Source organism: Alligator mississippiensis, chromosome 7, assembly GCF_030867095.1.
Source record: "Alligator mississippiensis isolate rAllMis1 chromosome 7, rAllMis1, whole genome shotgun sequence".
NCBI classification, from domain to species: Eukaryota; Metazoa; Chordata; order Crocodylia; family Alligatoridae; genus Alligator; species Alligator mississippiensis.
The window spans coordinates 1,864,173-1,876,459 of NC_081830.1; the positions used below are offsets into that span (position 1 = coordinate 1,864,173).

A 12,287-nucleotide genomic window follows, 5' to 3' on the forward strand; every position below is an offset into this window, starting at 1 on the left:
CAGGGGGGTAAGCAGGTATCTTTGCCCTGGCATGGTCAGCCTTTCTTTAATTCCTTCAGTCTGCAACAGAGGAGAGGGATAAGGAGGTGTCTTTGCCTGGGCATGGTCACTTCTTGTATAATGCCGACAGTTTGTGATGGAGGGAGAGAGATAAGGAGGTGACTTTGCCCGGGCATGGTCACCCGCTGCTTTCATGCCTTCCCCAAAAAATAAAAATAAAAAGAGAGTTCAGTCTGCAATGGAGGCAGAGGGATAAGGCGGTGTGTTTTCCGTGGCACGCTTGGGGCAGACCTCAGCAGCCCAACTGCACTTGGGGGGCGAAGGGCAAGAGGCTCCTTGCCCTCGGCCCCCCAAACCCTGCCCCACAAGCCCCGTGCACCCTGTGGAGGGGGTAGGAGAGGGCTCGGTTTGTCCCCACACTGACAGCCCCACAAAAAATCCCAAAACCCTCGCAGGAGAAGGGCCGGGGAAACAAAGCTGGGCCAACTCCTTCCCTCCCCATCCGTTGCAGGGGCTGGCGTGGGGAGGTGCCTCCGCTTCCAAGGCGAGGCCCCTTCCGCTGCGGTGCTGGGCCCCGGTTCCTCCGCCGGGCACATCCTGCCTCCGGAGAGGGTCCAGGGGGCTTTGTGCTTGCCCCCCCATCCCTCCCCTTTGGGGTTGGGGGTCCTGGGTCATGGCAGGGAGCCACGTCCTCAATGGCGGAGGGGGGTGAGGGGCTGTGGGGAGGTGGGGAGGAGGCCACACTTGTGTCTGGGGGTGCTGGGGGCCACGGAGAGGTGCCTGCAGGGTCCGGCGGAGGAGGGAGGGCGCGGGGAGCTGCGGGGAAGGGGGGGTTTTGCAGCCAGCCAGAGTTGGGGAAAGTGGGTGTGTCGGGGGCCGGGCAGATCTTGGGGCTGGGGCAGTGCCTCTCCCATGGCACGGGAACGCCTGGGCCCTCTCGTTTCCCACAGATGAGCCGGATGCTGCGGAGGTGGGGGGAGAGCAAGACCCCGGACCCCAGGCTGTGGTGAGGTCTCTCCCCGTGGCTGTGGGGACAGCGCCGGAGGAGCAGGACGCGGCAGGTTGCAGAAGGGGCAGGAGAAGCCCCATGTCATCCAGGCGAGGTGGGGCAGGCGCCCACCCTGGCGGTCTGCAAAAGGAGGCTGGACAAGCACCTGGCTGGGGGCCTCCGGCCCCCAAGCTCTTTCCTGCCTAGGGCGGGGGGTCGGACTCCATCTGCTGAGGTCCCTTCTGACCCGAACATCTCTGCATCTATGACCCCAGCAGTCTTTCCTGCCCACGAGCCCTAAACTGCTGTGAATCTGTGTGGTCAGTACCACAGCAAGTAAAGCAGCAGCTGCAGGAGCTGGTCCAACACCGGGAGATCCCCGGGCAGGAGGGGAAGCAGGCCATGGAGCCCCGCTCTGTGGCCGAGCTGTCTTCGGCAACCCCACAGCCGGCACCGGGGGACAATGTCCCCACCCTGGAGACGTGGCGCCGGCGCTTCCGGGGCCTCCCCTTCCAGGAGGATGAGGCACCGTGGGAGGTTTGCAGCCGCCTGCGGGAGCTGTGCCGGGGCTGGCTGGAGCCCCAGCGCCGCAGCAAGGAGCAGATGCTGGAGCTGGTGGTGCTGGAGCAGTTCCTGGCTGTCCTGCCCCGGGAGATGCAGAGCTGGGCGTGGGGGCACGGCGTGGAGACCTGCACCGAGGCGGTGACTCTGGCCGAGGGGTTTCAGCTGGAGCCGGCAGAGGACAAGAAGCTCCAGGTGAGAATATTTCCCCCTGGTCATAGATGCTGACCCCCATCTTCATCCGTCTGCAGGATGGTCCCCATCTTCATGCGTCTGCGGGATGGTCCTTCCTACCCCCATCTCTCCTAGTTCTCAGCTCCCCAGTGACATATTGAACTTGTCCCCAGGTGCCAGTAAATGTGATGGTGGAGGAGGTGTCTTCAGACGAGGTGCAGGAACCTGTTGATTGCAATGGGGAGCAGCCGAAGGCCCATTCTGCAGACATGCCTTTGGAGGAGGCAGGACAGACGGAAATGCTAGGACCTCAGGACAAGCCACCTCTTGTCCCTGAGGAGCCGCTGCACTGCCAGGAGTCAGGTAAGATGCCAGATGCATGCCTGGCATGGGTCTGGGTCTGTGTGCATGGGGAGAGGCTCGCATGTCTGCCCTGCCTGTGACAGGGCTTCCCTATTTTCAACCACGTGGTTGGGGTGGGACACAGCTCCGATCTCTGGTGGTGGGCCTTGCTGTATGCACGCAGCACTCAGCAGAAAGATGCTTGAACTTGCCCAGGCCTTGTAGTGCTGCCATGATAACGATGCAAGATCCAATTAATAGTCCAACCATCAATGTTCACTCACCTCTTTCTCATGAGCCTTCTGTACCCACTAAGGGACTGGTGCGAGTGTTGGGGGAAATGAGATTCCCCAGTGACGTCTGGTTGGTTCACACACAGCCACAGGTGACGCGTGGGGGAGCCCATGCCCCCCCTGAAATTGGCTGCCACCAGCTTCTGCGGCAGCCACTCGCCGACACTGATGGCCACGGGCAGTCCCCACTCGCCGCTGCGGTGCCAGTCTCAGGAGACACCGGTCGTTCACGCATACAACTAACCCAAGGCCTCTGTCCTGCTGCAGATTTCCCCAAAACCAAGGAGACCTGGGAGTTGTCAGGAAATGAAAGCTCCTCAAGCCGATGCCCCAGACGAGGCCTTTCCCCAGAAGCAGGTAAAGAGCAGCGGTTTTACCCTTTCCAGCAGCAGGAGACACCATCCAGCAGTGAGAAAATCTCTTTGCCGGAGCATTTTGATGCAGTCGCTGCTCCAACAGCACTTTTCCTTGCTCTCCCAGCACCCCTGCAAGCATTGCACGCACCCTGGAGAAGATGAACCTTGAATCTGCCCTCCCCTCCCCTCCCCTTAAAATGTGGATGCTGCCCCAGCACCAAAATCCCTCGTGGAGCAATGTCCCTGCAGTGTCTCGCATGGTATTGTGATCGCCACCCTGCCCTGGGAGAGAGTTATTGTGGCTCATCTCCGGCTCCCTGCCTGTGCAGGTCTATTTTAGAAAGGGCGGTGGGACTTTGAATCCTCCTTCTCGCCCCCTCTTTCACACACCCAAGTCTCTGGTTGCCGTATTCACAGGCCAGTACAGGGGAATGGCAGAGCTTCCCTCCTGCCGGCAGCACCCAGGCTAACCTGTGGATATTTCCCCCACCCAGCAGGTGCAGGGACCCTGACCAGAGCTGACCAGCTGCCTCCTGAGGAAGGGCCTGTAAAGCTGGAGCTGCAGAGGACTTCCCCGGGGAGACTGGGAAAGGGCGGCTCTCTAACGTTTGAGCTGGACCAAGTGTGGCCGCGGCAGGGCAGGCCTTCCAAGCAAAGGGGGAGCATGGAGGTGAGCTGGGCACTGGCTGCACTTGGGGGTGGGAGTGCAGCTGGAGCAAAGCCCAGGAGGATGGAGGGGTGCTGGGAAGAATTTGGGGACTGGGGAGACCTGAAGAGAGACACGTCTCTGGTGACAGAGGCTGCAAACACACTAAACTGGTCTTATCAGGGGCTCACTCCCAAGTTCACACAGGCAGAGGTGCTGGTACTGAAAGGCACGGTCACTGTCCATAGAGCCAGGACTCTGCTTCTGAAAGTGCTGCCTGGGCTTCCTCCGAGGACCAAGCAGAGAGAATATGATGGGCTGGGCTAAGGCAGATGCATTAACTCCTATGTCCACAGCTGTGTCCACATCACACGTCAGCTGAATAATGGGGAATTTTGCACCCCTACCTGTCATAGCCAAGCTTGCAAATATTGTAGGGCAGAGTAATTCCTGATAGGGTGTGGGGGCTGGAAGCAGCTAGAGCAGGAAATATTAATGGTGCAACACTTGTGTCTGCAGCTCTGGGATGCCTTTGAGGACGTGGCCGTGTACTTCACCTGGGAGGAGTGGGCGCTGCTGGACGATGGAGACAAGGCGCTTTACCGGGACCAGATGCTGAGGAATTACCAAGCCCTCGTTTCCCTGGGTAAAGCTCCTTTTCTTGCTTCTCCCTGGAGCCAAGTGAACTCTAAAGTTTACTGTCTTCTCCCTGTTTTTCAACAGTCTCATTCTCATGAGCATTGGCTGGTGGTTTAAACTGACCTCCTCCCCAGTGCTCTGTTACTGATCAGACCTCTTGCCTTTCATATCTATATATCTTCCTTCATTTGGTCCAGTCAGTCACCTTCACTTGAGTTTTCCCCATTCTTGTACATGCTGCTGCTCGCATATTCAGCAGTTTCTTGGTTACGTGATCTCCCTTTGCCTTCTCGGCCCGTTCATACGTTCCCAAATTCATTGCGCGTTAAATTCACCGCCGTCCCTTCCTTGGGGAGTGCTTCTGTTATGTGTTTCGTCAACTGACACAGGTACACGGGCTGGGACCCAGGTACTTCTAACAAGGAGCCATTGGAAATTTCTGTCCATGCTCCTTTCTAACATCTTCATCGACTGCAGGTTGACTTTGCTGCATTTACTTTACCTGTGCTCTCACGCTGACTCGGCCATTCTCACAAGTTTTTTTTGTCCTCTCCCTCTGCATATCAGATGCCCATCAGCGTGATGAAAAGAAGGGGGCTAGGGAAAACCAGCTTTCATTTCCAGATGTCGAACTCAGGGCTTCGTTTTGGCTTGTGTCCACGTTGAGGCAGTGTTTCCCAACCGGCATGGTGTCAAAAATGAATAGGTGTGCTGCAGAATTTGGCCACAGCCATGAGCTACAATGAGCTCATAGGTATGAGGATGGGGAATGCTACCTTAGCAGGTGTGCCGTGGGAAATTTGTATTAATGTAAGTGTGCCTTGGGCTGGAAAAGGTTGGGAAACGCTGGTTTGAGGTACTTACCTTTTTCGAGGTTGATCTGCTATTCTGGTGCTTCCTTTTCCCTCCCTCTCCCACAAAGGACTTCCTTGGGGGAGTTCTCAAATGTTTTTCCCAAGTCAACAACGACCATCTAGATCATTTCGACATCACGGGCTTTTGCATGCAGTAAAATATGTCTCCTTCTGCCGCCTTTTTTCTATACCCATGACTCCCAGGAACTCTTTTCAACTCTACAGTATTGCCAGTCTGTGTAGTCATCCTTTCTTGTGCCCTGTTCATGGTTCCCAGAAAAGCCTTTCATTATTAAGACATCCGTCATGGTTTCTTTTCTTCTTCTCTGAGAATAAACTCATTTCCACTCCTTTGCCTGGAATGACACCGATAGGATAAAAGTTATCCATCTAAAAGCATTTCCGACGTCTCTTAATTGTTGTACCTTGAAAATATTAATTACAAGGTTGATCTTTTCTGCTGTCTAGTACATCACAGATCGCTGCATCTCCAGTGCTGTCCCTGGCGACTCTGTCAGGTTCATTTTCTCCAGATCCCGGTTGGTTATTCTCCATCCCATGCCCAGCCATAAACACTCTTTATCCGCTGCCCCAAACAGGATATCGAGGTCCCACACCTGACTTAATCTGCTGCATCCAACAAGGAAAGGTGGAGCTCTGGGTCCGGGATGGTGAGGCCCATGGAGAAATCTCTGGGTCGGAGGACCTGCTGCCAGGTGAGTTATGGATGCGCCCGAATCCTGTCTCAGAAATACTTCATGCCTAGAGTGACAGGGGGCCTAGAAAGTGCAGACCCACAACCTCAGCTAGCTCATGCTGTCGTGTGTCCAGGCAAACGCTGTTCCTACTCTCAAAGCTTTGGAGTCGAGTAGCTGTTCCTCTCTTCTCCCCCTAATTCCAGCTGTTAGGGGAAAACTGAGTTTGTTGCCTTGATTTTTAGGCACAGCCCTTGTTTCCTTGGCATATCATGATCTTAAAAGTTCCACCTTCATTCAACAGTGTAAGACTCGATGCCCCAGCCCCAGGTAGTACATCTCTAACACTTCTCCTAGGGCATGATGGGATGTGTGGTCCTTCGAGGAAATCAGCATGGCTGGCAGAAGCCCTGTGTAGAGGTTTCTTCTGGCGAGCACGACCCGGAGCCCCGGACATGTTGGATCATGGTCCCCGGCTGCATTAAATGGCTCCATGGGGTGGGTGGGATTCACAAGCGTTCACGTTGAGGGTGGTTTGCACCAGCATCTCGCCATTTCAGTTTCATCTCTGGGGCTCACAAAGCTGGAGACTCAGTGCAGAGTCCATGTGCAGGTCAATAATAAGGCCTTTGTCCCAGTGCCGATTTCTGTGACGTGGGCCTCGTCATCAAAGTAAACCTCCGTGGGCTTATTTCCTGTACTGTGCCATTCCCTAGAAACAGGTAGGAAGCACAGCTCTGCTCCTTCCAGAGGAGAGACCCACAGCAATAAGTCCTCCCTTCCCAGACATTCCAGGGAGGAATGAAACCATTTGGTTTTTCATCCACCAGTCAGAAGCAGCAGTTGTCTGGGCCGCAGAAGCAACTCGTGCTATGTCAGCGGTGTCACCAGTCTATACCCATCCTCGTCTCCAGATGGTGGTCTCAGGACTGCCCGAGAGCAAGGGCGAGTGCGGGAGAGCAGTCTCATCAATGCACGTTGGCTTCTGGAGCATGCCAGCCCCTGGACCCACCAGTCCTGTGGGATCGAGTAGCTGTTAAGCAGAGCCTCCCTCTTCCTTTAAGCAGATGCCTCCGGTCTCATCCTCAGCCCGTTAGAGCTGGAAGCCATTCAGGTCCTGTCCTAATGGGGCTGAGATGTTGGGGTAACAGCTGGCACAGACACCCTGAGAAACTGGCTCTGAAATCCGCTGAGATGGGGCACGGCACATGGACCCACCCCTCTCTCTCATCCTTCATAATTGGGGTCCTTGAAACAAGAGCTTGTTTCCATAAGGAAAGACAAGGGCTTCTTTCTGAGGCCCATCCCAGCACAAAGAAGAGCAGTGTTTGCTTCTTTGGGGCAGCGCAGGGATAATCTTGAGTTGTTCTTCCTCACACAGGAGGTGCCTGGCTGCTGAGCAGAGCTGGGGAAGGGTCTGCAGACCTGGACCCACCATGGATGTGCCCAGGTAGATCAGGACGGAGGGAACCCCCGAGACTGGAGAAGGACCGATTGCATAAGAGGCCAGGCGGGTCCCAAAAGAAGAGGGAGAAGGTGGTGGTGGACACGGTGCCGGGTCCAGCGGGGCACGAGAACGGAGCCGAGGCAATGCCCAGCAAGACGTGGGGCTGCAGGGAGGAATTTGAGAAGCTCAGAGAGATGAAAAATCCCAGGAGGAAGATTCACCAGAAAGAGAGATATCATCCAAACCTCACAGGCAGGGGGAGGGCATATGCACACCTACGTGTGCACAGGGAGAAGCGTCAGTACCGCTGTGTCACGTGTGGCCAGACCTTCACCCAGTTCTTCTCCCTGGCTCAGCACCGGCGCATCCATTTGGGGAGGAAGGCACACCGCTGCACCAAGTGCAGGAAGAATTTAATCTGCTGCAAAGACCTGTCCCAGCACCGGTGCTGGCAGAAGGGCGAGCAGCCACACCACTGCAACATGTGTGGGAAGAGCTTCAGGCATCCTTCCACCCTGGCCAGGCACAGGCGCGTGCACACACGGGAGCAGTCGCATCAGTACTCTGAGTGCACTAAGACCGTCACCCACTCCTCCAGCCTGGCCAAACATCAGGATGTCCACATAGGGGAGAAGCCACGCCAGTGCCCTGATTCGGGGCAGAGCTTGACCTGCCCTTCCCACCTGGCCCAGCAGCAGCTCATCCACACACGGGAGCAGCCACATCAGTGCTCTGTGTGTGGGAAGAGCTTCATTTACTCCTCCCACCTGGCCCGGCACCAGCTTATCCACACCGGGGAAAAACCGCATCAGTGCTTGGTGTGCGGGAAGTGTTTCACCTACTCCTTCAACCAGGCCCAGCACCAGCGCATCCACACCGGGGAGAAGCCGTATCAGTGCTCTGAGTGTGGGAAAAGCTTTACCCGCTCCTCCCACCTGGCCGAACATGAGCGCATCCACACTGGGGAGAAGCCGCATCAGTGCCCCAAGTGTGGGAAGTGCTTCACCCTCTCCTCCAGCCTGGCCCATCACCAGCGCATCCACACAGGGCAGAAACCACATCAGTGCTCCGTGTGTGGGAAAACCTTCGGCCACTCCTCCCACCTGGCCCACCATCAGCGCATCCACACCGGAGAGAAACCACACCGGTGCTCCGAGTGTGGGAAGCGCTTTACCCAGTCCTCGCACCTGGCCCAGCACCAGCGCATCCACACCGGGGAGAAGCCGTATCAGTGTCCTGAGTGTGGGAGGAGGTTTGGCCACTCTTCCCACCTGGCCCAGCACCAGCGCATCCACACGGGAGAGAAGCCCCATCGGTGCCCTGAGTGTGGGAAGAGCTTTGGCCAGTCCTCTGACCTGGCCCGGCACCAGCGTGTCCACACCGGGGAGAAACCACATCAGTGCTCGGAGTGTGGGAAGAGCTTCACCCAGTCCTCCAGCCTGGCCCGGCACCAGTGCATCCACACCCAGGAGCATCCATAACTCTTCCAGGGCTTGTGGATGTCTAGCTCCTCAGCACCCCCCACCTCCAAGCCTCATGGGTCAACTGCAGAAAGAGTTCACCCAACTTTTGACCCTTGCAGGGCACTGTGGATCCTAAAGGACCCAGAGGCTGTCCCCCAAGTTGTAACTGGGAGGGAGGGGTTACGAGGAAACACTGGAGACAGAGGCCAGCCCAGATGCTGGGGGAATCGGTAAGGAGATGATCTCTGTGTCATCCTTCCCATCATTCTCCAAAAGCAGTCCGTGCTCCCAGACAGAGAAGTGCCTGCATAGTACAATTGCCTGCACAGGAGAGCCGGTTGCAAGTGGCAAACAGGACAGCTGTCCTTGGCCACCTCCAAGCTTTGGCTTCTCTCCTGGTCCCAGGTTCTGCTCTGGAGCTGCAGGAAGGAGGATATTTATGGCTGGGGAAGCATTCCCTGCCCTCGCCTTTCCTCACCCCCACATCACCCCTCTCCCAGGCCTGCTTATGCCCATCAGGTGTCTGCAAGGAACGGCTACTGCCACCTCCTGAGGCCAGTTTGGCAAGTTTTGCTCTTCAGCCTCCCTGCAGAACTGTGCACCAGCGGGTGTCTGCTACTCGCCCTGCCCTCCTCCCCTTCCTTGCCTTCTCTGTAATGCATCGTCTTCTAGGAAAGCCCCAGAACTGCACGTGATATTCCCTGTGGTTGGTCCCCATGTCCTCTCCAGAGCTATGAAATCTGAAAAGACCAGAACCCTTTCCAGATATCTCTGCAAGTCCCCAGCCCCTTCCTTTTCCAGAGGATTCACTTTAATTCAGGGGTTGTTGCTAACCCTTGGCAGCAGGAGTTGGTCACGCTCGAGGCATTGCACCCATGTACTGCTCTGCAGCAAGGACCCTGCACTTTTGAAGCAACCTTTCCCAGGAGGGAGTAGAGGTCCTTTTCTGGGTGTTGAAAAAGGTGCAAGGGTGGGGAAAGCACGAGGACATCCTCTGGATGAAATTCTGCAGTTTCCCTTTATGAGTACCGAGGCCCCCGTACAAAAGCAATTTGGCTCCGTGATTGTCCTGTAGGGGCTACTCAGAGAGGTGAATAACCCATCACTGGGCATCCTCAGTCATTTCTTGTTAGGATGGCTGAATGGTTTTGGGTGTTCTGGTCTCTGATGGAGGCCTGGGTTCAAATCCCCCTCCTGACAATACTTTAGGCTTGTGACTGAAGGGCCTGAGTGGTGAGCTGGGACCCTAAAGGCTAGCAGTTCAAGTTTGGGTGCTAGGAAGTGATCTTAAGTCTCAATTGATGGCCGTGGCTGGACCCAATGATCTCACAAGGTCCCTTCTAGCCCTAAGCTTCTGTGAATCTTCTTCATAATTGTTCCCTCTGCTCACCACCCCCACTTTCCCTACAGTACAGTGTTTAAGAAAATAACCTATTGACTTTTGGATGAGTTTCTCTTTTTTTTGGCAGGAGAGCTGGTTTGTCTTGTTGGAGGTGACCACAGAAAAAGGGAAGGAATGGGACTTTATTTGACACCTCTTGAGGCTTCCTCTTGGTGCATTTCTGAGGGGCTGGGGAGGTTGGGGGGCAATGTGTGTAGATGGGGGAGTGCGAGACAAAGGACCTGCAATCCTAACCACCCCTTTGCAAGAGAGGAGCATGTGTGCAGGTCAGGTAAGGTCACCTGCTACGTCCTCACAAGGCCCGAGTTCAAAGCCTGCTTCCCAAAGGCAGTTCTCACTGTTTTTTGTGGCATATTCTTAAGGAGAAAAGGATGGTGCATTACAAAAGTAGATGCAGAAATGCTTGTCTTCTGGACTCTGACCATAGGGAGGCACCCAAGTCTACTACTGGAGCTCCTACCAGCCAGGCCAAGGGTGAAGGTGGTGGAGGAGAGCCTACAGCACAGCCAGGAAGGGATTTTTGAGGGGTTCTTGGTGAGGTTGCTGGAGGAAGAGGTCAGAGGAAGAAAAGGAGCAAGGGGAGACTAGTACTGCCAAGAGCGGGGAAAGAGATGGGGTGTCTTGGGAGAAAAAGGAAGAGGAGGGGATGGAGTGGCTCCCTGAAAGCGCCAACAGAAAACTTTTGGCTTGGCCAACACAGCAAGGGTGGAAGAGGAGGAGAAAAATAGGGAAAAGGCCGAGAAGCAGAGATGGGGCAGAAGGAGTGGGTGCCTTCCTCTCTAGAAGCCCCCCACCCAGAAAGCTCAGGCCAACGATGCAAATGGTGATAAGACAGCGCTTGTGAGAGGGAGAAAGGATGAGAAAACGATGGTGAAGTGCCCCCGTTTAAATCTTTGCTAACAGCCATGTTGGCCATAGCATCAGTCAACGTCAAGAGTGTTGTAGGCATGAGTAAGGAGCAAGTACTTACCTGCTCCTGGGAAAGGGTCAGGCCCAAGGAGCTTTCATTCGCTAATGAATCCCGAGCATCCTCGTGTTCAGGGAAACCCGCAGCAGGGCAGGCCAGGAAGGCGGCAGCTCTTGGCTACTAGAAAGGAAAACCGTATCTGGAGGTATGGGTAGGAGCTAAGAGGAGGGAGGAGGGTCCTGGGGACCGGTGTGGGGTGAGCCCTGAGAAGGGGGCTATGAGCCAGTGGCCTATTCGGGGGCCAGGTGAGCCCTGAGAGAGGGGCCGAGTGTTTAGGAGACCCGTTGCAGGGTCTGGGTGAACCCAGCGAGCCGGGGCAGAGTGCAAGGGGTCCAGATGAGCCCAGTGAAGGAAGGGGCTGTGTTAGTGAAGACCTGCGGAGGGCTCCCAGTGAGCTTGGTCTGGAGCTCGGACCTATGGAGGGGCCCCAGAGCATGGGCCGGCAGCCTCAACTGGTCTGTCTGGGGCCAGCGCCCAGGAGGGACCGAAGGTTGCTTGTGTGGCCACAGCCGAGGGGAAGGGCTCAAGGGGCATGCCGCCCGGGATGCCGATGGCTGATGCTAAGGATCAAGGAGAGGGGTCCAAGGAGCCAGGGAAGACCAGGACCACATGGGCCCAGAGGAAAGAGGGGGCAGCCCCCGCTTCTCTAGGATGGATCCGAGCTGTCCAGACAGAGGGCAGCACTACACTGGTCTTGCTGGCTACCACGTCCTCCCTGCGTGGAAATGGGGGAGAATACTGATTATGCTGATGGGGATAAACCATTGATGGCTGGGGTGCCTTACAGACTGGTAAAGTTTCTCCTAAGATTCATCTCTCCCTCCCCCCTTTCTCCTGCTTTAATAAAGCCAGTTGTAGTTCGCTTTTGGTCGTGAGCAGGGAAGTTTGCTCACTGTGCAACACCCAGGTCACATTAATTTTTTCCTCGGTTTCCGAGCGGAGGTTTGAGCCAAGACAGAAAATGTGCATAAAACCCCTAAATTTGAACCCAGCCTTGGTTACTGCTATCCAGTGCCTAGCTGAAGGGTTACATTTGTGTTTGATTATTTTTTTTTCTCCCCATCGGTGCAACAGCTTGCATTCGTCTGCATTGAACTTCATCCTAAACCCCAGGGCAGAGCCGCTGAGGAAGACATCCCCAGCTGTTCTTCACTATGCCAGGACCCCTAGCCAAGGGCTACGTCTGGGGTGCAGCACCCGGGGGTCAATGATATATCAGCTTTGGGGCCTGCTCCCTTCTCTCATGGGAAGTTCATGAGCGAGGAGAGGACTGAACTTTGGCCCTGCAGGCTAGGGCTCCTGCTACTGGACAAGAGAGGTCTCAGTATTATTATGGATAGTATCAGCATAGTATTAGCAGTCATCAAAAACGCAAATCAGGTGCCAGGAATTATTAAGAGGAGGATTGCGGGGTGGGAGGAAACACAGGAAAAAGGCAAGGTGGCATCTTTAAACCTAAC

General features: G+C 55.7%; 2 protein-coding genes across 2 annotated transcripts in view; one reads left to right on the forward strand and one right to left on the reverse strand.

Annotated features, from left to right (window-relative positions):
• The window catches only part of LOC102563641 (zinc finger protein 271-like), a 52,982-nt gene that overhangs the window by 28,916 nt on the left and 11,779 nt on the right, over positions 1-12,287 (reverse strand). The gene's annotated exons all lie outside the window — the stretch shown is intronic.
• LOC132243204 (zinc finger protein 135-like) lies at positions 839-9,902 on the forward strand. The gene is made up of 7 exons (XM_059731419.1): positions 839-1,744; positions 1,897-2,086; positions 2,626-2,715; positions 3,209-3,384; positions 3,880-4,006; positions 5,453-5,569; positions 6,930-9,902. The coding sequence occupies exons 1-7, from the start codon at positions 1,391-1,393 to the stop codon at positions 8,474-8,476; spliced, it is 2,601 nt and encodes an 866-aa protein (XP_059587402.1). The 5' UTR covers positions 839-1,390; the 3' UTR covers positions 8,477-9,902.

Bases quoted from the DNA above. Each gene is read 5' to 3' on its own strand.
- LOC132243204 (XM_059731419.1), top strand. From the start codon at position 1,391: ATGGAGCCCCGCTCTGTGGCCGAGCTGTCTTCGGCAACCCCACAGCCG. The intron at 2,087-2,625 runs GTAAGATGCCAG...GTCCTGCTGCAG, and splicing joins GCTGCACTGCCAGGAGTCAG to ATTTCCCCAAAACCAAGGAG. The intron at 4,007-5,452 runs GTAAAGCTCCTT...TGCCCCAAACAG, and splicing joins CCAAGCCCTCGTTTCCCTGG to GATATCGAGGTCCCACACCT.